Source organism: Sabethes cyaneus, chromosome 3, assembly GCF_943734655.1.
Source record: "Sabethes cyaneus chromosome 3, idSabCyanKW18_F2, whole genome shotgun sequence".
Classification (NCBI taxonomy): Eukaryota; Metazoa; Arthropoda; class Insecta; order Diptera; family Culicidae; genus Sabethes; species Sabethes cyaneus.
This window is the reverse complement of record NC_071355.1, coordinates 38,027,034-38,042,969: the sequence shown is the minus strand read 5'-3', so window position 1 is coordinate 38,042,969 and position 15,936 is coordinate 38,027,034. Positions and strand designations below refer to the sequence as shown.

At 40.9% G+C, this 15,936-nt stretch overlaps 1 protein-coding gene across 6 annotated transcripts in view; it reads left to right on the top strand.

Moving 5' to 3' along the window:
* The window catches only part of LOC128744326 (serine/threonine-protein phosphatase PP1-beta catalytic subunit), a 148,213-nt gene extending 133,242 nt beyond the window's left edge, over nt 1-14,971 (top strand). For all 6 annotated transcript variants that reach the window (XM_053841231.1, XM_053841226.1, XM_053841229.1 and 3 more), the window contains exons 3-8: nt 3,669-3,800; nt 4,182-4,397; nt 4,504-4,643; nt 14,255-14,353; nt 14,422-14,661; nt 14,737-14,971. In XM_053841231.1, the coding sequence (XP_053697206.1) occupies nt 3,669-3,800; nt 4,182-4,397; nt 4,504-4,643; nt 14,255-14,353; nt 14,422-14,661; nt 14,737-14,853 (944 nt within the window). In that variant the 3' untranslated portion in view covers nt 14,854-14,971. The remainder of the gene's footprint in view (nt 1-3,668; nt 3,801-4,181; nt 4,398-4,503; nt 4,644-14,254; nt 14,354-14,421; nt 14,662-14,736) is intronic.
* The last annotated feature ends 965 nt before the right edge of the window (nt 14,972-15,936 follow it).

The following is a 15,936-nucleotide window of genomic DNA, read 5'->3' as shown; positions in this document are numbered from 1 at the left end:
ATATCCGTGTAAATGGCATTAGCTTGAACAGTGTCTACAATGCCGAAAGCAAAATGAATAGAGCAGAAGGTTCGTGTTAATTGAGCGTTTGGAGAAAAAGTCAATAAAAATGTATGATTTCACTTTACTAAACAGCAGTTTTCTCACAGGAACCTTCAATAGTTTCGACCCGGAACCACGGTAGTTTGCTATGTCACGTTTATCCCCGTTCTTTCAGATTAGAAAGAAGAATTAGAATTATATCCACACTCCAGAAACTTGTTTTGTTCTAATGACATATTATGAATCTTTTGCAACGGTTTACGTAGAGCTTTAGCACATCTTTTAAGTACCACTGACTTTGAAGGGTCAGCTTCAGCATCGGAAAGAGAAAATAACAAAGGGCCAAGGTCCCAATTGCTTTCAGGAACGTTGCGCAACGCATCATCAACTTAAGAGGATGAAACCATGTTTGAATAAAACACAGTAGAGAGGCGTCTAGTTGTTTTATAGTATGCCTAGGATGGCACAATTTGTGACTGGAGACTGAGCGACATTGCACTCTTATGCAGAGGTTATGGTTAAGGGTGAAAAGAATTCGCAAGTTGACTGTGACTGCGTACGATTCCTGCATTCAACGTGCGCTTCAAAAACGATCATTCGACTGTTTTTTGAATGCAGTCAACCTGCTGCTTGAGAAGACTGCAGCATACAATCCATGTGAACTCTCAAGAGATGCCAACAATCATTCTTCCGCTTTGCGTTCATATTGAAGAGTGTAAACTACAAACAGACTGGAAGCAAAAGGTGACGTATTTTTTCGTTTCTCTAAAAGTAAAAGTTTGTCGCCCGGCATCGGTCTGACGCTTCGCAAAATGTTCATTTGTGTCGTCCGACCGGTTTCTTCCATGCACATCTAGAGATTGTTTTTTGCAGTATTGAATCATACGATAGCGCAATCAATTGACTGTTCTGCAGTCATTAGCTGCTCTAAACGGTAAAGGAAACTCGATCGAAACGAAAATGTAAAAAATGAAGATCAGAACGCCTTCGTTTTACTGTACAATCAGAGGTATGACTGCGCGAACTATATTATGCATAACGTTCGTATTCCACCACTAAACGGACGGGGTGAAACTGAATGCGCAGTGGTGTGAATGCGATAAAAAAGAAACGATCGGTTGAAGCGAGTTACGCAATATCGGCGAATTTTGAGGGTCTAAGAGAATAGTTGGGTTCGAATCGCCAACATTTATAACAATAATCTTTTCGATAGATGAAGAAAATGGCAGAAAAAAGCAATGAAATATTTTAATTTAATTTTTTTATTTTATAGTGTCCTCTAGAGGGGATCTAAGTTCGTAATGCGTTCCTTTTTGCCAAACTAGTGGCATTATGCTTAGAAAAATCAGGTTAACTTCTTGATCAGTAGTTAAGTACGATAGACATCTGATCCATCGTGGAGCGACCTTCGCGAAAACCAGCTTGGTACTCGCCAATGAAGAACTCTGATAACTGTCTCAAATTACATACCAGGATACAGGATAGAATTAAGCGATGTTATGCCTTGTTAATTTATCTACTCGACGCAAATGAACTACTTCTCCTCGTTAATACTTCTGTAAAAATTCGTTTGCCAAATGCCGGCCATTTCTTCTGAACTACAGTTTTTTTTAAACCTTTATCATATGGGCAGTTATCGCTCAAAAACAGGCCAACTGCATTCAAAATTCATTCAAAGTCGAAATCAACATTATTTCGCATCATTCGTGGTGTACCACAGGGAAGCAACCTAAGACCTCCGTACTTTTAATGGTGTCCTGCAAACAAAGTTTACCCACGTACCTTGAAAATTCAGATTTCCCTCAACGTGCAGCTTAGCAGAAAGCGAGAAGCAGTACAATAAACGGTAATCCGCGTTATAAATAGGTATATGGAGCGTTTGACTATCGATCGAAAGGAACAAGCTGTCAAAATGTGTCTCCGTTTAGTGTATAGAATCATAAGTGGGCAGTTCAAGCTTTCAAAAGGATTTTTTTTGGAAAGGGAAGTAGTGTCTGATGCGAAGCATGATTAGATTAGATGAAAAATTTCGATATAGATCAAAAATATATTAAGATGTGCACTGGCCGGTGGAGCTCGCACCCACTCTCCGGGTTAGTACCCGGATGTTTTACTCACTAAACTATTGCGGCCCGTTGTATTAGGTAGTCTATACCTAGTTTTGTTTTATTCTCCTAATAGAAGAAAGTGATATATGTACCTCAAAAATTTTTTGTGAGTAATTTATATGCTGTGATCTGATATAAAAAAGTAGTGTAGAGCGTGGGACATAAAAAACAAAAAAAATTGAGTTATCCTGGTGCGCGTCCAGATAATTTTTTTGCATGAAATTCAAAACTTGAGCTTCTTTTGAGTATACTTTCAATGAAAAATAATAAGTAGCTTCATCATACTGTTTTCCAAAGTCGTTAGAGGATTAAAAAATTTTGGTGCCATTTTTATGCAATTCATCATGGAATTCACTTTCAACTATCGCTGGTTGTAGCTCAAAATTTTATGTAACGATTTTTCAAAAGAAAACTATTAAAACAAAATAATAAAAGGCAGCATTAAATCAAACTCAATCTGCATCTGCACCAATAGCAGTCGACCAGCAACTTGCAAAGTGAATACAAATAAAATAATATAATTATTTTGTGGTTATTTCATGGAATATGAAGTTCTCCGGCAGTGATCGCCCTAGGTCACATAACAATAAAGTTCCCCCTACACAAACTAAACGTGACTGTGAGTAATCTAGTATTTCACTCGATTTATTTATGCACAACAATCGTTCGTTTTTTGCTCGAGGCTGCTGTGCCTTAATCAACCGAGACAACCGGTTGGTTTTGTTCGTTTTTGTTTTATTTTGGAAAACGCTTTTCCAGTGATAATTTTCAAGAAATTCCTAACATCGTTCTTAACCTCGTTCGGCCAACCGAACGAATCAGTCATTGAAACGAATTTAATTCAGATGGATTGAATGATAATTGAATTTAGTTCATAAATTCTAAGATATTCAATTTCTATACAGTTTTCAAGACAACATCGTAATTTTTACAGATAAGACTTGTTAAGTCGGCGAATAAGTGAATAATTATCACTGCCGGTTTGCTCTGGCTTTCCAGTCCTTCGCCGGCAATAGGTTCAAATTAGCAAAATACGACCGTGCACTTGAGTCCATCGCCAACTCGAGCAGGCAAAACACTCGTGTGTGAATGCTGCTAAGTGGGAAGAGGTCTATCCAAATAACAACAAACGAGTGAGTGCGATAGAGAAATATGAGAGTGCGAAATAAACGTAGTTGAAAGCCAAGTGTGGCAATATGATTCTGTCGTTTCGTATGTGGGGAAACGACACGATTTATGGGCGGCAAATTGTGGTGACACTGTAACGTTCCCCGATGCCGCTGCAGCAGTCAACCAACCAACCAACCCTTCACAACTGAACTGCACTTGAAGTGGCTGGATAGACTGACAAGTGACGGAATCAAATAATAATAACAATTAAACACCATTGGTTGGTTAGCGCGAATGGGCATTGTGTGTTGTTATCGACCAACTTGTTGATACAAGAACCAATATCTTTCTACTTAACTTTAAAACCTAGTAATAACATCTTTTTTTTCTCCTTTCTTCTTTCTACAGTCAGAGGATGTCGACCCGGAAAACCAGTTCCCATGTCAGAAGAAGAAATCCGAGGACTATGTCTGAAGTCACGCGAAATCTTCCTACAGCAGCCAATTCTGCTTGAACTAGAGGCACCACTTAAGATTTGCGGTAAGCTTTTTCGAAATATCGGTATTCTAGAAATTGTACTAAAATTCCAAAAACGTCTCTTCAACGTTTCGTCTACATCTTCCACACTGCTTAAAGATCAGTGGAAGAGAAATATAAAAATACATTCAATACAAAGAGCTTTATTGTGGCGTAGCACAAAAGCGACCAGAAAGCTCAGCACGCTTTTACACACATGAATTCACTAAACCAGAAGCACGATTTCATGCCGCTCGGAACTGAAACAATGCGGACAGCTTCCGGGAGAGGATCCCTTTTATTTTTGCAGCTTGTCGTAGTTTGCAGCTACATACTACTAGAACTAGACGTGAGTCCATGAATTTAATGTGTTGTTTTCTTCTATTCCCATACACATCGGCGCAGGCGACATCCACGGTCAGTACACAGACCTGCTGCGGCTGTTCGAGTACGGTGGCTTTCCGCCGGAGGCCAACTATCTGTTCCTGGGGGACTACGTGGACCGAGGCAAACAGTCCCTGGAGACGATCTGCTTGCTGCTGGCGTACAAAATCAAATATCCAGAGAATTTCTTTCTACTCCGGGGCAATCACGAGTGTGCCAGTATTAATAGGATATACGGTAAATGAGCGAGAAACTACACACTGTACCGACCCACCGGCAATTGGGAGGTTTTTTTTTCTTCTTCCTTTTATATGAAACGCTCCTTTCTGTTCGCTGCTTTCAGGATTCTATGACGAGTGCAAGCGAAGGTACAATGTCAAGCTGTGGAAAACCTTCACCGATTGCTTCAACTGCTTACCGATTGCGGCCATTATCGATGAGAAAATTTTCTGCTGCCACGGTGGACTGAGCCCGGATTTGAATGTAAGTAGTGAACTATTTTCCGGTTGTATAAATAAGTACGAAGTGTACTGTTTTTTAATGCCTTTATAACTGAAGCGAATTGTGAGTGATCCGATTGCAGATTTTATAGTTTTCTAGGGTTGCATCAATCAATGCTATCAATGTAATATCACCAATTCCAAATACTAGGTTGATTTTTGCATTCAGTTGTGTAGTGAGTGCCAGGGAAACTCAACTTACTTATTCAAATAATTAAGTCAACCTCAGAAAAATCGACATTCTGTTCAAAAATCGATTTTATTTTGATACTGGTTGTAAAGATTCGACCACGGGAAGTGGGTAAAAGTGGGTAAATTATAAACCAAGTACTCCTCTGCCTCGCGGAACAAATTTAATATCGAAACAAATAAAAGTAAAGACCTAAAATAAAAAAATATCGATTTTTCCAAAAAAATCCACGACCATGTTCCCTTTTAGATCAACCGGGTACACCTGTACTCCTGCCTAGATTTTCGAGTTCCAATTTCGAACTGTTCCTTTAGTAATGTCGCTAGAAGGCTCCAGATTCATACTTACTTACTTAGGTGGCTTGCCGTAAGACACAGCTTGTTGAACAAAGTTTCTCCATGTAACTCGGTTGAAGGCTACCGCTCTCCGATTCCTCGGACACCGAGACTCTCTGCCAGATCTCGCTCCACCTGGTCTAACCATCTTGCTCGCTGCGCTCCTGGTCGTCTTGTTCCTACCGGATTTGAGGCGAACACCATCTTTGCAGGGTAGTTGTCCGGCATTCTTGCAACATGCCATGCCCATCGTATCCGTCCAGCTTTAGCCACTTTCTGCATACTGGGTTCGCTATAGAGCTGTGCGAGTTCATGGTTCATCCTCCGCCTCCATACTCTGTACTCCTGCACGCCGATGAAGATCGTTCTTAGCACTCGTCGTTCGAAAACACTGAGCACTAGCAGGTCCTCCTCAAGTATTGTCCATGTTTCATTCCCATAGAAAAAAACCGGTCTAATAAGCGTCTTGTACAAGGTGCACTTTGTACGGGGATTTAGTCCGCAGCATGACTTCCGCTAATAATACGCCTCGGAATCTCACGACTGGTATCATTGTCCGCCGTTACCAGTGAGCCAAGGTAGACAAATTCGTCGACTACCTTAAAGTCATCGCAGTCGATCAATATACTACTGCCCAAGCGGTGTCGTTCGGCCTCGGTTCCGCTGGCCAGCATGTACTTTGTTTTAGACGTATTTACCTTTAACCCAATCTTTTCTGCTTCGCGCTTTAGTCTGGTGTATTGTTCAGCCACCGCCACAGATGTTCTGCCGATAATATCCATGCCAGCTGCAAAGCAGACGAATTGACTAGATTTGTTGAAGATCGTGCCCCGCGTGTTGATATCCGCTCGGTTCATAACACCTTGTAGCGCTATGTTGAACAGCAGGCATGAAAGACCATCACCTTGACGGAGCCCTCTGTGTGATTCGAATGAACTTGACAATCCACCCGAAATCCGAACACAGCACCGTGTACTATCCATTGTAGATTTAATCAGTTTGATGAGCTTCCTGGGGAAGCTGTTCTCGTCTATGATTTTCCATAGCTCTTTACGGTCGGTGGTATCATATGCGGCTTTGAAGTCAACGAACAAATGATGCGTGGGAACTCTGTATTTACGGCCCTTTTGGAGGATTTGCCGCAGTGTAAATATTTGATCCGTTGAAGACCGACCTTCGACGAAGCCGGCTTGATAAGTTGCCACAAATCTGTTCGCAATTGGTGATAGTCGGCGGAAAATGATTTGGGACAGCACTTTATAGGCGGCATTGAGAACGGTCCAACTTGTCGCCTCCTACATTCATCGTCAAACCAATCGTTCTGCTGATTCCGGGCCACATGTCCGATGGAGCTCTCCGCTACACTGTTAACGGGTGTTTTATTGGTGTTCCTACAGCACTCGAGGGGAGATTCGTTAAGCTCGTCCTCTTCCTACAGCGCAGCTTCGAGTAAATGCGCGTAGTTTGCGGCGACGTTTGGCTGCTTGCTTCAGCCGCGCGAGATTCAACCGAGGCTGGCGTCGCTACCGAATGTTGTTCATAACGGAGAGTTTTGGACGCATCTCTAGATAGTACTCCGAGTCAACATTAACGCTTCGATAGGATCTGACGTCAAACTGATGGTCGTGGATGATCTGTGATTCCGTCTGATTTGGTGACCTCCATGTGTACTTGTATAGAAGTCTACGCTAGAAGAAGGTGCTACGTATGGACATGTTCTTGGAGGCAGCAAAGTCGATAAGTTTTAGGCCCATTTCGTTGGTCAGCGGGTGTGCCCTGAAGCCTCCAATCACCGGTTTGTGTTCCTCCTCCTGGTCGATACGACCATTGAAATCCCCGATTGCGATCTTAATATCATGTTTTGGGCAGCGGTCGTATTTACTTTCCAACTGCGCGTAGAATTCATCCTTGTCGTCATCGGTACTTATGAGGTGAGGACTGTGCACGTTGATGATGCTTATATTGACGAACCGGCAGTTAATTCTCATCCTGCATATGCGAGGATTCCCAGGTAGCACCAACTCGTATATCAATGTACGAAAATTATCGTACATTGATACATTGAACAAACTCGAAATCGTAACTGAAGCTGAATAAAGTGGGACCAAGTTTCTTTTCTATCGTATAGAATGGTAATAACTGACATACATACGATTTTCAGCATAAATTCGTATAATAGTACGGAGCGACTCGCGCTTAATCGGATATTATCGTATATAAATACTTATATAGTCGTAACGCTCAAAATTATTCGTAATCACGTATATCGCCTCCAAAATAGTACGGAAATGCCAATTCTGCGCATCAAATACGATTTATTAGCATGTATATCTGTACGTAATGCTAATTTTTTCCTTTTTTATCCCTTTAAGCCCGAGCCCACACAATTGTGTAGGTGTGTAGGACATGACTACTTTTAAAAAAATTTCCTTTCCTTTCTAAACGTCGTACTTTTACATATATGGCACCAATTTCTTGTATAAACATCGTTACTCGTAGAAAAAATAGAAAATAGCTGAAAAGAAATTTCTTTTGTGCTTGGATTAGTTATTGTCTTGTCTTCAAAATCTTGTGAAAACAGCAAAAAGTTTTATCTGTCGTATTTTCTTATTGGATGCGTATTTCGAAATTGCTTAGATAAAAAATTATTGGTAATAAGTATTTCTAATTGATGCAATTAAAAATTTACGGGAAATAACTTTTATAACTTACTTATGCACATTGTTTTTCATATCTACACAATTGTGTGGGTTCGGCCTTATTGTATACCTACTTTAACCTTTACGTTCCCGCCGGGACTTCAAAAATTAGTGTACTTGCCGTTACACTTTTGGCTCTATCTTTACTATTTTTTGGTCGATTTTTATGCAACTTGTCTTCAAAAAACCACCTTAGAATGACCTTCAATGAAAAAATATATTAGCAAATTTTGGATCCATTTTCCCGGAGATATTTCAGATCGCAGTGGGATTATTTTATCACGTCATAAGTAACAGATGAAATAGGACGAAATCTGCTGCTGCCATCTCATTTTGGGCCAGTAACAATGAATACATTATACTGTAGAGCACTCGTTCATGCTCCACACTACGGAACTTCCGTTTAGAGTACTACCGGAACCTAAAACTGGTATAAATTGTAAAATAATAAAGAAGTGTGGCAAATGATGTATTCAACGACGGGCATTTCTAACACAAATTCTTGGATCAACATTTGAATGTTTTTCTGGACGTTCCGGTATATCTGTTGTATTAAGGTTAGTAAAAACTTAGCTTGTAAAAAGTTGCGTGTATTTGCATAGCTACGTAACGACCGTTCCGCTGCTTCAGAAGCTGAAGTCTATGAGCCGCGAAGCGATGATCTCGCTCTAAACTAAACGGGATCAACCCAATTCAATTCTGTGGACTTCTTTACACAAAATAATTAGGTTTTCATGTTTTGTTTTTTCAAAGCTTGGCTTGGTATAGTTCAAAAAGGGTAAAAAATGTTAAAAATAGGGGAAAATGAGCAAAATGGGGCACTTCCCGATGACAAACAGGAAAGCGGTGGGCACCATGCGATTCTCCGGAAAATTTTACATAAGATCACCTACATTTTATCAGCCTGCAGGCCATATCTTAATTACGTCCGTTTTTTCGGCTCGTTTTTGCCCATAGTGCAATGGTATAAGATAAGGCCGAACCCACACAATTGTGTAGGTTGCTAAATTTAGCAAACATTTATTGCAATGTGTAGAATACACTAGTTTTGGTATCTCGAGAGACAAAAAAAAATTATGTTGATCCCAAAACGAAAAATATCGTAACTAAAACCCTCCGTGCTTAAAGGGTTATACATATGAAAATGCTAGCTGGGTTAATAGTCCACCACCCAATCACACGTTTTCGCATTTTGCCCATCGCTATGAAAACTGTAACCAGTTCGTGTGTGTTGCCGCAGCTCTGGTAGATGGTATGTCCATCTCTGAACGTACGTACCGTTGAGGTCTTCCAGCACACATCGTGCTGCGCTACGAAGGTTGAATTTGCGGCTCTTCAATACGTCGGAGAGCGCTCGAGTGCTCCCTTTGAAGGTGAAAGATTGGCAGATTAACGTTCCGAGTTTCCAATTCGTAGTCCTTTTCCGTCGCGTGGGTTTCTTCCGATTGGTCCAGTCCGAATTTCCTCGTTCTTCAGGCCTGCAGCACCAACACATTGTTTCGTCGGAGGACCAACGAAGCTCGAAAGAGCCCTCCTTCCCTGTTAGCATGCGACCTTGGCTTTTACCGGGGCCGGGGCGATCTCCACCAAAGTTACTCGTATCTTAGCTGGTACCACGAGGAGGTTGGGATAGGAGTTGCTGTATAAGAGGCTGTGAGCCACTGTTAGGTATATACCTACAGATGCACATGGCACCGACGTACGCATTATTCAGCAGTCTACGAAACTGGTGACTTGTCAGTTCCGGGAGTCCCCGGAATTTGTCCAGATATAACGAACGCATAAGTTTTTGTTCAAGTACGATACTGGCTATTTCCCCCAGCAGGTAACTTGATAACTTAACCCGGAACAGTTCTGGTTAGTCGCAATACAGCGCAAAACTCTTGAAATGTTCTTTAAACTTCAAAAGGGCGTAGCTAAAAATTCGACCAACGATTTTTTTTTAAATTGGATCAGAGATGTAGGATGGCATTACAAACTAACTAGTATTTGCCGTTTGAATGGTTTATTTTATTTTTTAATAACGGTCTTTTGAACACCGCATTCTTAATAGTTGGTTATACCGTAAATTAACTCCGTAGCTTCAGCGAACAAAAATTAAACTAAAGGTGTACTATCTTCTAACAAGATGCATGGATCTACCGAATTATGTAGGGTATTGTCGTTATCGTCGGGCCACTGTTATGGTCGGGCCATCACGATTTTACAGTTTTAGTAACTCATGATATCTATGATACAACCTTTGTTAAACTTCTTACTGTGATAGCTAACTTTTCACAATATTGTGAGTTTCAATCGTGTATTCAAAACACCCGTACTGAATTCAGTGACTAAATCTTACAAAAAAAGTTTTCCAGGCGCAATGAACTTTTCTTCAAGAAATGATTCATGAAATGCAATTATCGAGATAAATTTTGAAAATGTATGAAGTGTGTTGTGCTGCACACGAAGACTGTAGAAAAATCCCCTCCAGTAAGGTGTTTGGGAAGGCTAAGGTGAAATACTAGAAAAGCGCTATTTGTAAAGGTCGGGCCACTTGAGTAGTCATGGTTGGGCCACCATAATTTTAAGCGCAGAAGCTCAATAATTGCTACAGAATGTCAGTCACGTAAAATGTGATATAATAAAGCAAAATTAATACGATAAAAACCTATATTTTTGTTGTATTTTTTTTCATTGGAGTTATACACTTCGGAAAAGGCGATTGTAGCAATATGGATTGTACAAAATCGCGAAAATTTCGCAAAAATGCAATTAGAAATAGGGTATTTGTATCTATATGATTCTCTATATAGAATTTCAATACGTATATCTTAGATTTTCCGCGGTGGCCCAACCTGCACAACATGGCCCGACTATGACAGCATTTTTTGTCTTCACGTAAATGCCTATAACTTTTTTATTTTTCAAGCAATGAGTTCAAAACTTTCCGGAAACATACCTTATTGTTAGACCTTTGCAACGATGTATTAAGATTTCCGAAATTCCTTTTGAAACGAAAGTTATGGGCGAATTCCAAAACGTGGCCCAACCACGACGACACTCCCCTATTACATAAGTCCCGGAAATGCCCTTCCGGTTTAACATGTATATATGGAAAACGAGGATTTAAAATACCACTGATCCGTACTGCATTTTAATTATTCTGAGACATGATGCTTTGCTTACGGTTCTCCATGAACGAAACTTTTCTAATTGTTGAACTTCAAACATATTACCAGAATGTTCGTGGACTCACGAACTTGATTGGAGTTTCTAAACGCTTGATTGAGTGTGCTGACTTGGTGTAGGTTTTGTGACGCATTTCACCAATTTTAGATCACAACCTCAGCGCCAACTCGTACTATTAGTGCTAAAAATCCATATTAGTTGGAAATTATAATTAACCTGGTCCTGTTAGTTGTTTCGAAACTTTTCAAAAAACAGATGAGTTTATCGAATATAGAGAATATATCGCGGATTTCAAATTTTTTTTTCTATGTGTGGACTCATTACTGTGACCAGTATAGTTGATCTATTGTAATATCGCCCGGGTGTTTGCTGTATGACCTGCACTGCATTTCTTTTTGCTATAATCGCTATTGAGTAAGCGATATGCTTATTAAATTTATGCGTGCTTGTGTGTATTGGGGTTTACCCTTCGTTCAAAGCTTGACCTACTTGACCCACTTATTCCTCGCTACCAGCACTATCCCATATTTTAGCCGTCCCTGGCGAGGACTTATTCGTACCTCTGACCAGTACACACTTAACTATAGCAGGGACATCTGCACTGTCAGGAGGCTTTCAAAAAGTCTGAAAAAAATATGAAGACAAATTGTCCCATCTTAAAAATAATCGCATATCAATCCCACCAAATGTTTTTCCTGGGTATGGCCATATATTTTATTTCAATCCATCAATCCATCCATCCAAAATCATCAGTTAATTAATAAATACAGGGTTGTTTCAAAGAAATTCCATACGAAAGTTAATTGAGTAATTTTCTTTGAAACGGGGCCACTAACGACACGTGAGGTCTTCAAATATTGGAACTGTTATACTTGATTGGTTGGAAATGGTTAAAATATGAGAATTCTTAATACCGTGAAACAGTGGACCCCTCGTTCGTGAAGGGGCTTGATGGTTTAAAAAAAAGTAAAATTTTTAGCAAAATATTGAAATATGTATCATGAAATGCTTCCTAAATTTGCAATGAAACAACTAATAAATGGCATAGTTCTGTAAAGAAGAAGAACAGGTTGAAATTCCTAAAGTAAAAATTAATTTTTTGGTGGTCACCTTGGACTTGGACACTTTATTGGAATTTATGACATAAATCATCGTTTTCACCATGAGCACCTCAACCGATTTTCATTTTAAGAACGCCATTGGAAAACTGAGAAAAAATGCTATTCGTAGCATAAGTACTTCTATCACAGAACGGTTGCAACTAAGAAAAGCTGAGACTAATATGCGATTATTTAGCTGCTCGATGACCTAAGTAATCGCATATCAGTCTCTACCTTATTTTTAATTGTAATTTTCACAAAAAATGCAAAGTTTTGATAAAGAAGTTATATTAAAGGTCTATTTTATTATAATATGTCGAAAAAATAGGAATAAACTGCGCTCAACAGGTGAAATAACCAAAACAAGAAAAATACCTTCAAACGCTGTTTTCTCAATTCGATGATATTGCAGATGGGACTCATATGCGATTATAGGCAGTATAGCAGAGAGAAATAGTCGAGAGTTGCGTTTGATGAATTGTTAATTAATAGCTTTTTTACATGATCAAAAACTGTAAACCACCAAAACACCCCTGGGACAGAGAGGGTTAAAAATCTGACCAGATTACTTCTAACGCTAATGCGATTTATCGTGAGGTGCCGTAATTCCGTTTTCCCAGCTTCAAGCGTTCAAACATTATTGGAGAAAATGTGCATGTTTTGTTGAGAGATTGTTGACTCTAATACCAGGTGCACGGAATTAGGAACCAAAATCAGTGGCACGGAACTAGGGCACCTTACGGTACACTAATTTGAAATTAAATTTTGACCGAAATGATTAAAGGTTTTTTTTGCAAACTCGAAAAACTAGCAGTGCTGTTTGATGATTTGAGCTCTACATGATGAATCGAATGCTGTCATTGTCGTCAGCAGCATAGAGCCGGGGTGTTTCATGCTGTTTCCAGCAGTCGTCTTCATTCAAGTCGATCTTGGGCCACTCCTCGCCAATTCCCCAGTCATCTAAGAAGTCGCAATTCACGTTTGACCTGGTCAAGCCATCTTGCACGTTGAGCCCCCCTCTGGTGCGTGAGGTTGTTGTAGAGAACTGTTTTCGTCGCACGTCCTTACGATGAGTCCGACATACCGTAACCTACTGACTCTCGCCAGTTGTACGATGGGCATCTCTCTTAGTAGTGGCTGTAGCTTGCGACTCATACGTCTCCGCCGCACTCCGCTTTCAGTTTGTACTTCGACAAATAGCGTCCGCAGTACTTTCCACTCAAACACGGCAAGGGCGCGTATGTCTTCCGTGAATAGTGTCACGGCTTCAAGTCCATAAAGAACTACTGACTAATAAGGGGTTTATACAGCGTCAGCTTCGTACGGCGGCCTATACTTCTTAAATCAAAAGCAGTACAGTTTCCGAATTTCCCTCATGTGCCACAGGGTAATAGTTGAGGCCCATTTCTTTTCAGCTTGTTTGTTAGCAGTTAATCTCCTATAGCCCAGTATCCAGCTGAAAAGAAAACAGCTTAAGAAAAAATCCTGCTATTTGCCGAAGAAATTTTGACAACTGCAAGGCAAGCAATTATCTGTCATTTTTTCTTGTGGTAATAATTGCGCCGGATATTATTCCGTACGGAAAAATGATGCTTCAATTCTGAAAGTGAAACAATATTTCTTCTGAGGTTCATACTGGTAAAGAAATCGCAAACGGAAAATCTTATCTTTAACATTTCTTGGCCTATCTTTTTGCCCATTTCTTTTCAGGTCGATACTAGGCTTATATCTTTACCAAATTTTTAATTCTGTTATCCCATCATGGTGGGCTGTAGCAGCTATTAGATATTTTGCACAAAATTTTCTTATTCTCAGCAAGCAAAATTTTGTGTTATCTCCTTTCACCAAACAGAAAAACCGATTATGTTTAGATACCGCATATTCGGCCAGATCCTGTCTAAAGCGACGCCGATTCGTGGCCTGGGCGTTACAAGCCTGGGTGCAGGGTGCTTTATTTAGACTGCACTATGGTATTCATATGATATAGTCTACGAATTTCATAAATATTTTAAACACATTTATTACGATAATCGCATTGACTTAGATTTTTGATAGTTATTGATAGATGTTTAACAATCTTTGACTTTTCTATTTTTTAGCATATGGAACAGATCAGAAGAATCATGAGACCAACGGATGTTCCCGACACTGGATTGCTGTGCGATCTATTGTGGAGTGATCCCGACAAAGATGTGAAGGTAATCTCCACGGAATCGATTAATTTTGCTCCAGTTTTGTTCATATTTGCGTATTCTTTTTTTTTCAGGGCTGGGGAGAGAACGACCGTGGCGTTAGTTTCACCTTCGGTGTGGATGTGGTGTCAAAGTTTCTCGAAATGCACGACTTGGACCTGATCTGCCGGGCGCATCAGGTCGTTGAAGATGGGTACGAATTCTTCGCGAAACGCTCGCTTGTAACGCTCTTCTCGGCTCCGAACTACTGCGGTGAATTTGACAATGCTGGTGGCATGATGTCGGTGGATGACCATCTCATGTGTTCCTTTCAGGTAATAATTAAGGTTTTCTTGAAATCAAAATTTGAATTCATGATATTGATTGATTTGATTATTATTCGTTCTTAGATTCTGAAACCATCGGAGAAGAAGGCAAAATATCAGTACACTGGCACGAACACGAACCGACCGCAGACGCCCCAGCGGAACCAGAATCAACCGTTGCCACCGAGCAAACGGAAATAATAATTTCTCTCCCTTCTGAATCGCTATCTGACCCGACGGCGCGGCGGCGGCAGTGGTGGTGGCGGAAGCAGCAGGAAGCAGAAATCATCTTCATCTTCATCACCCTCGCCCAACTCAGCCGGTTCATCTTCATCTTCCCGTTTGTCCTCATCGACTGCTGTCCCAGCAGTTGGTGGCATCGGGACAACCGCCGCATCCGATTCATTATTAACCAATAGTAGCATTAGCACACGCCTAGAAATCCAAAACCAGCAGCACTCATCTCGAGGTTCCGCCTCAGCTTCTACGTCTCCCTTCCCGACCGCAAACCAGCGTGCCCGCAAACCCAATCGGCTAACAACATTCGTCCACGACGGTGACTACTACGAGGAACGTGACGAGGATGACGAAGACGAAGATGACGAAGAGGAAGAGGAGGAACTGATCGTAACCATACCACCCCCGCCACCGCCTCCCCATCATCATCATCAGCAGGTACTGGTAATGCAGAAGCAGCTGCACTCGCTCCGGTTGCAGTCGCCCACAGAACAACAACAGCAACTACCACAAACGATACAAATTTTACCAAAGGCGATCAAAGTTCCCATCGCAGTTCCACCACCGACACCGCCGTTACCATCATCGGCATCCTCTTCCGGCGGCGGTGGCGTTTCACCCTGGGTACCATTCCGAGCGTCATCGCAGCAGCAGCAGCAGCAGCAGCAACAACACCAACAACTACCACCCTCATCTTCCTCGTCAACTGCCGCTACAGCAACCGGCACCGGTGGACTACAGCATCAGCATCAGCAGCAGCAGCAATCCTCATCGTCGGTGACCTTCTCCACCTTCAGGAGAGTGCACTGAAATTTGCAAAATTAACACGCGGAAAACAGCACGCTGGGACGTACGACAGATCTATTTTTTGACTAGACGATTGGACGATTGCATTGTACTTTCGAGCCAATGTCTAAATTTTCTGTGCCGCTGAATATTTTTTTTATATTTCATACATGAATTGAACGTCACATCAGAGAAAAAGAATACATAAATTGCTTTTGTCAAACCCCAACAGTTAAGGTTTGAATTTATCATTGTATTATC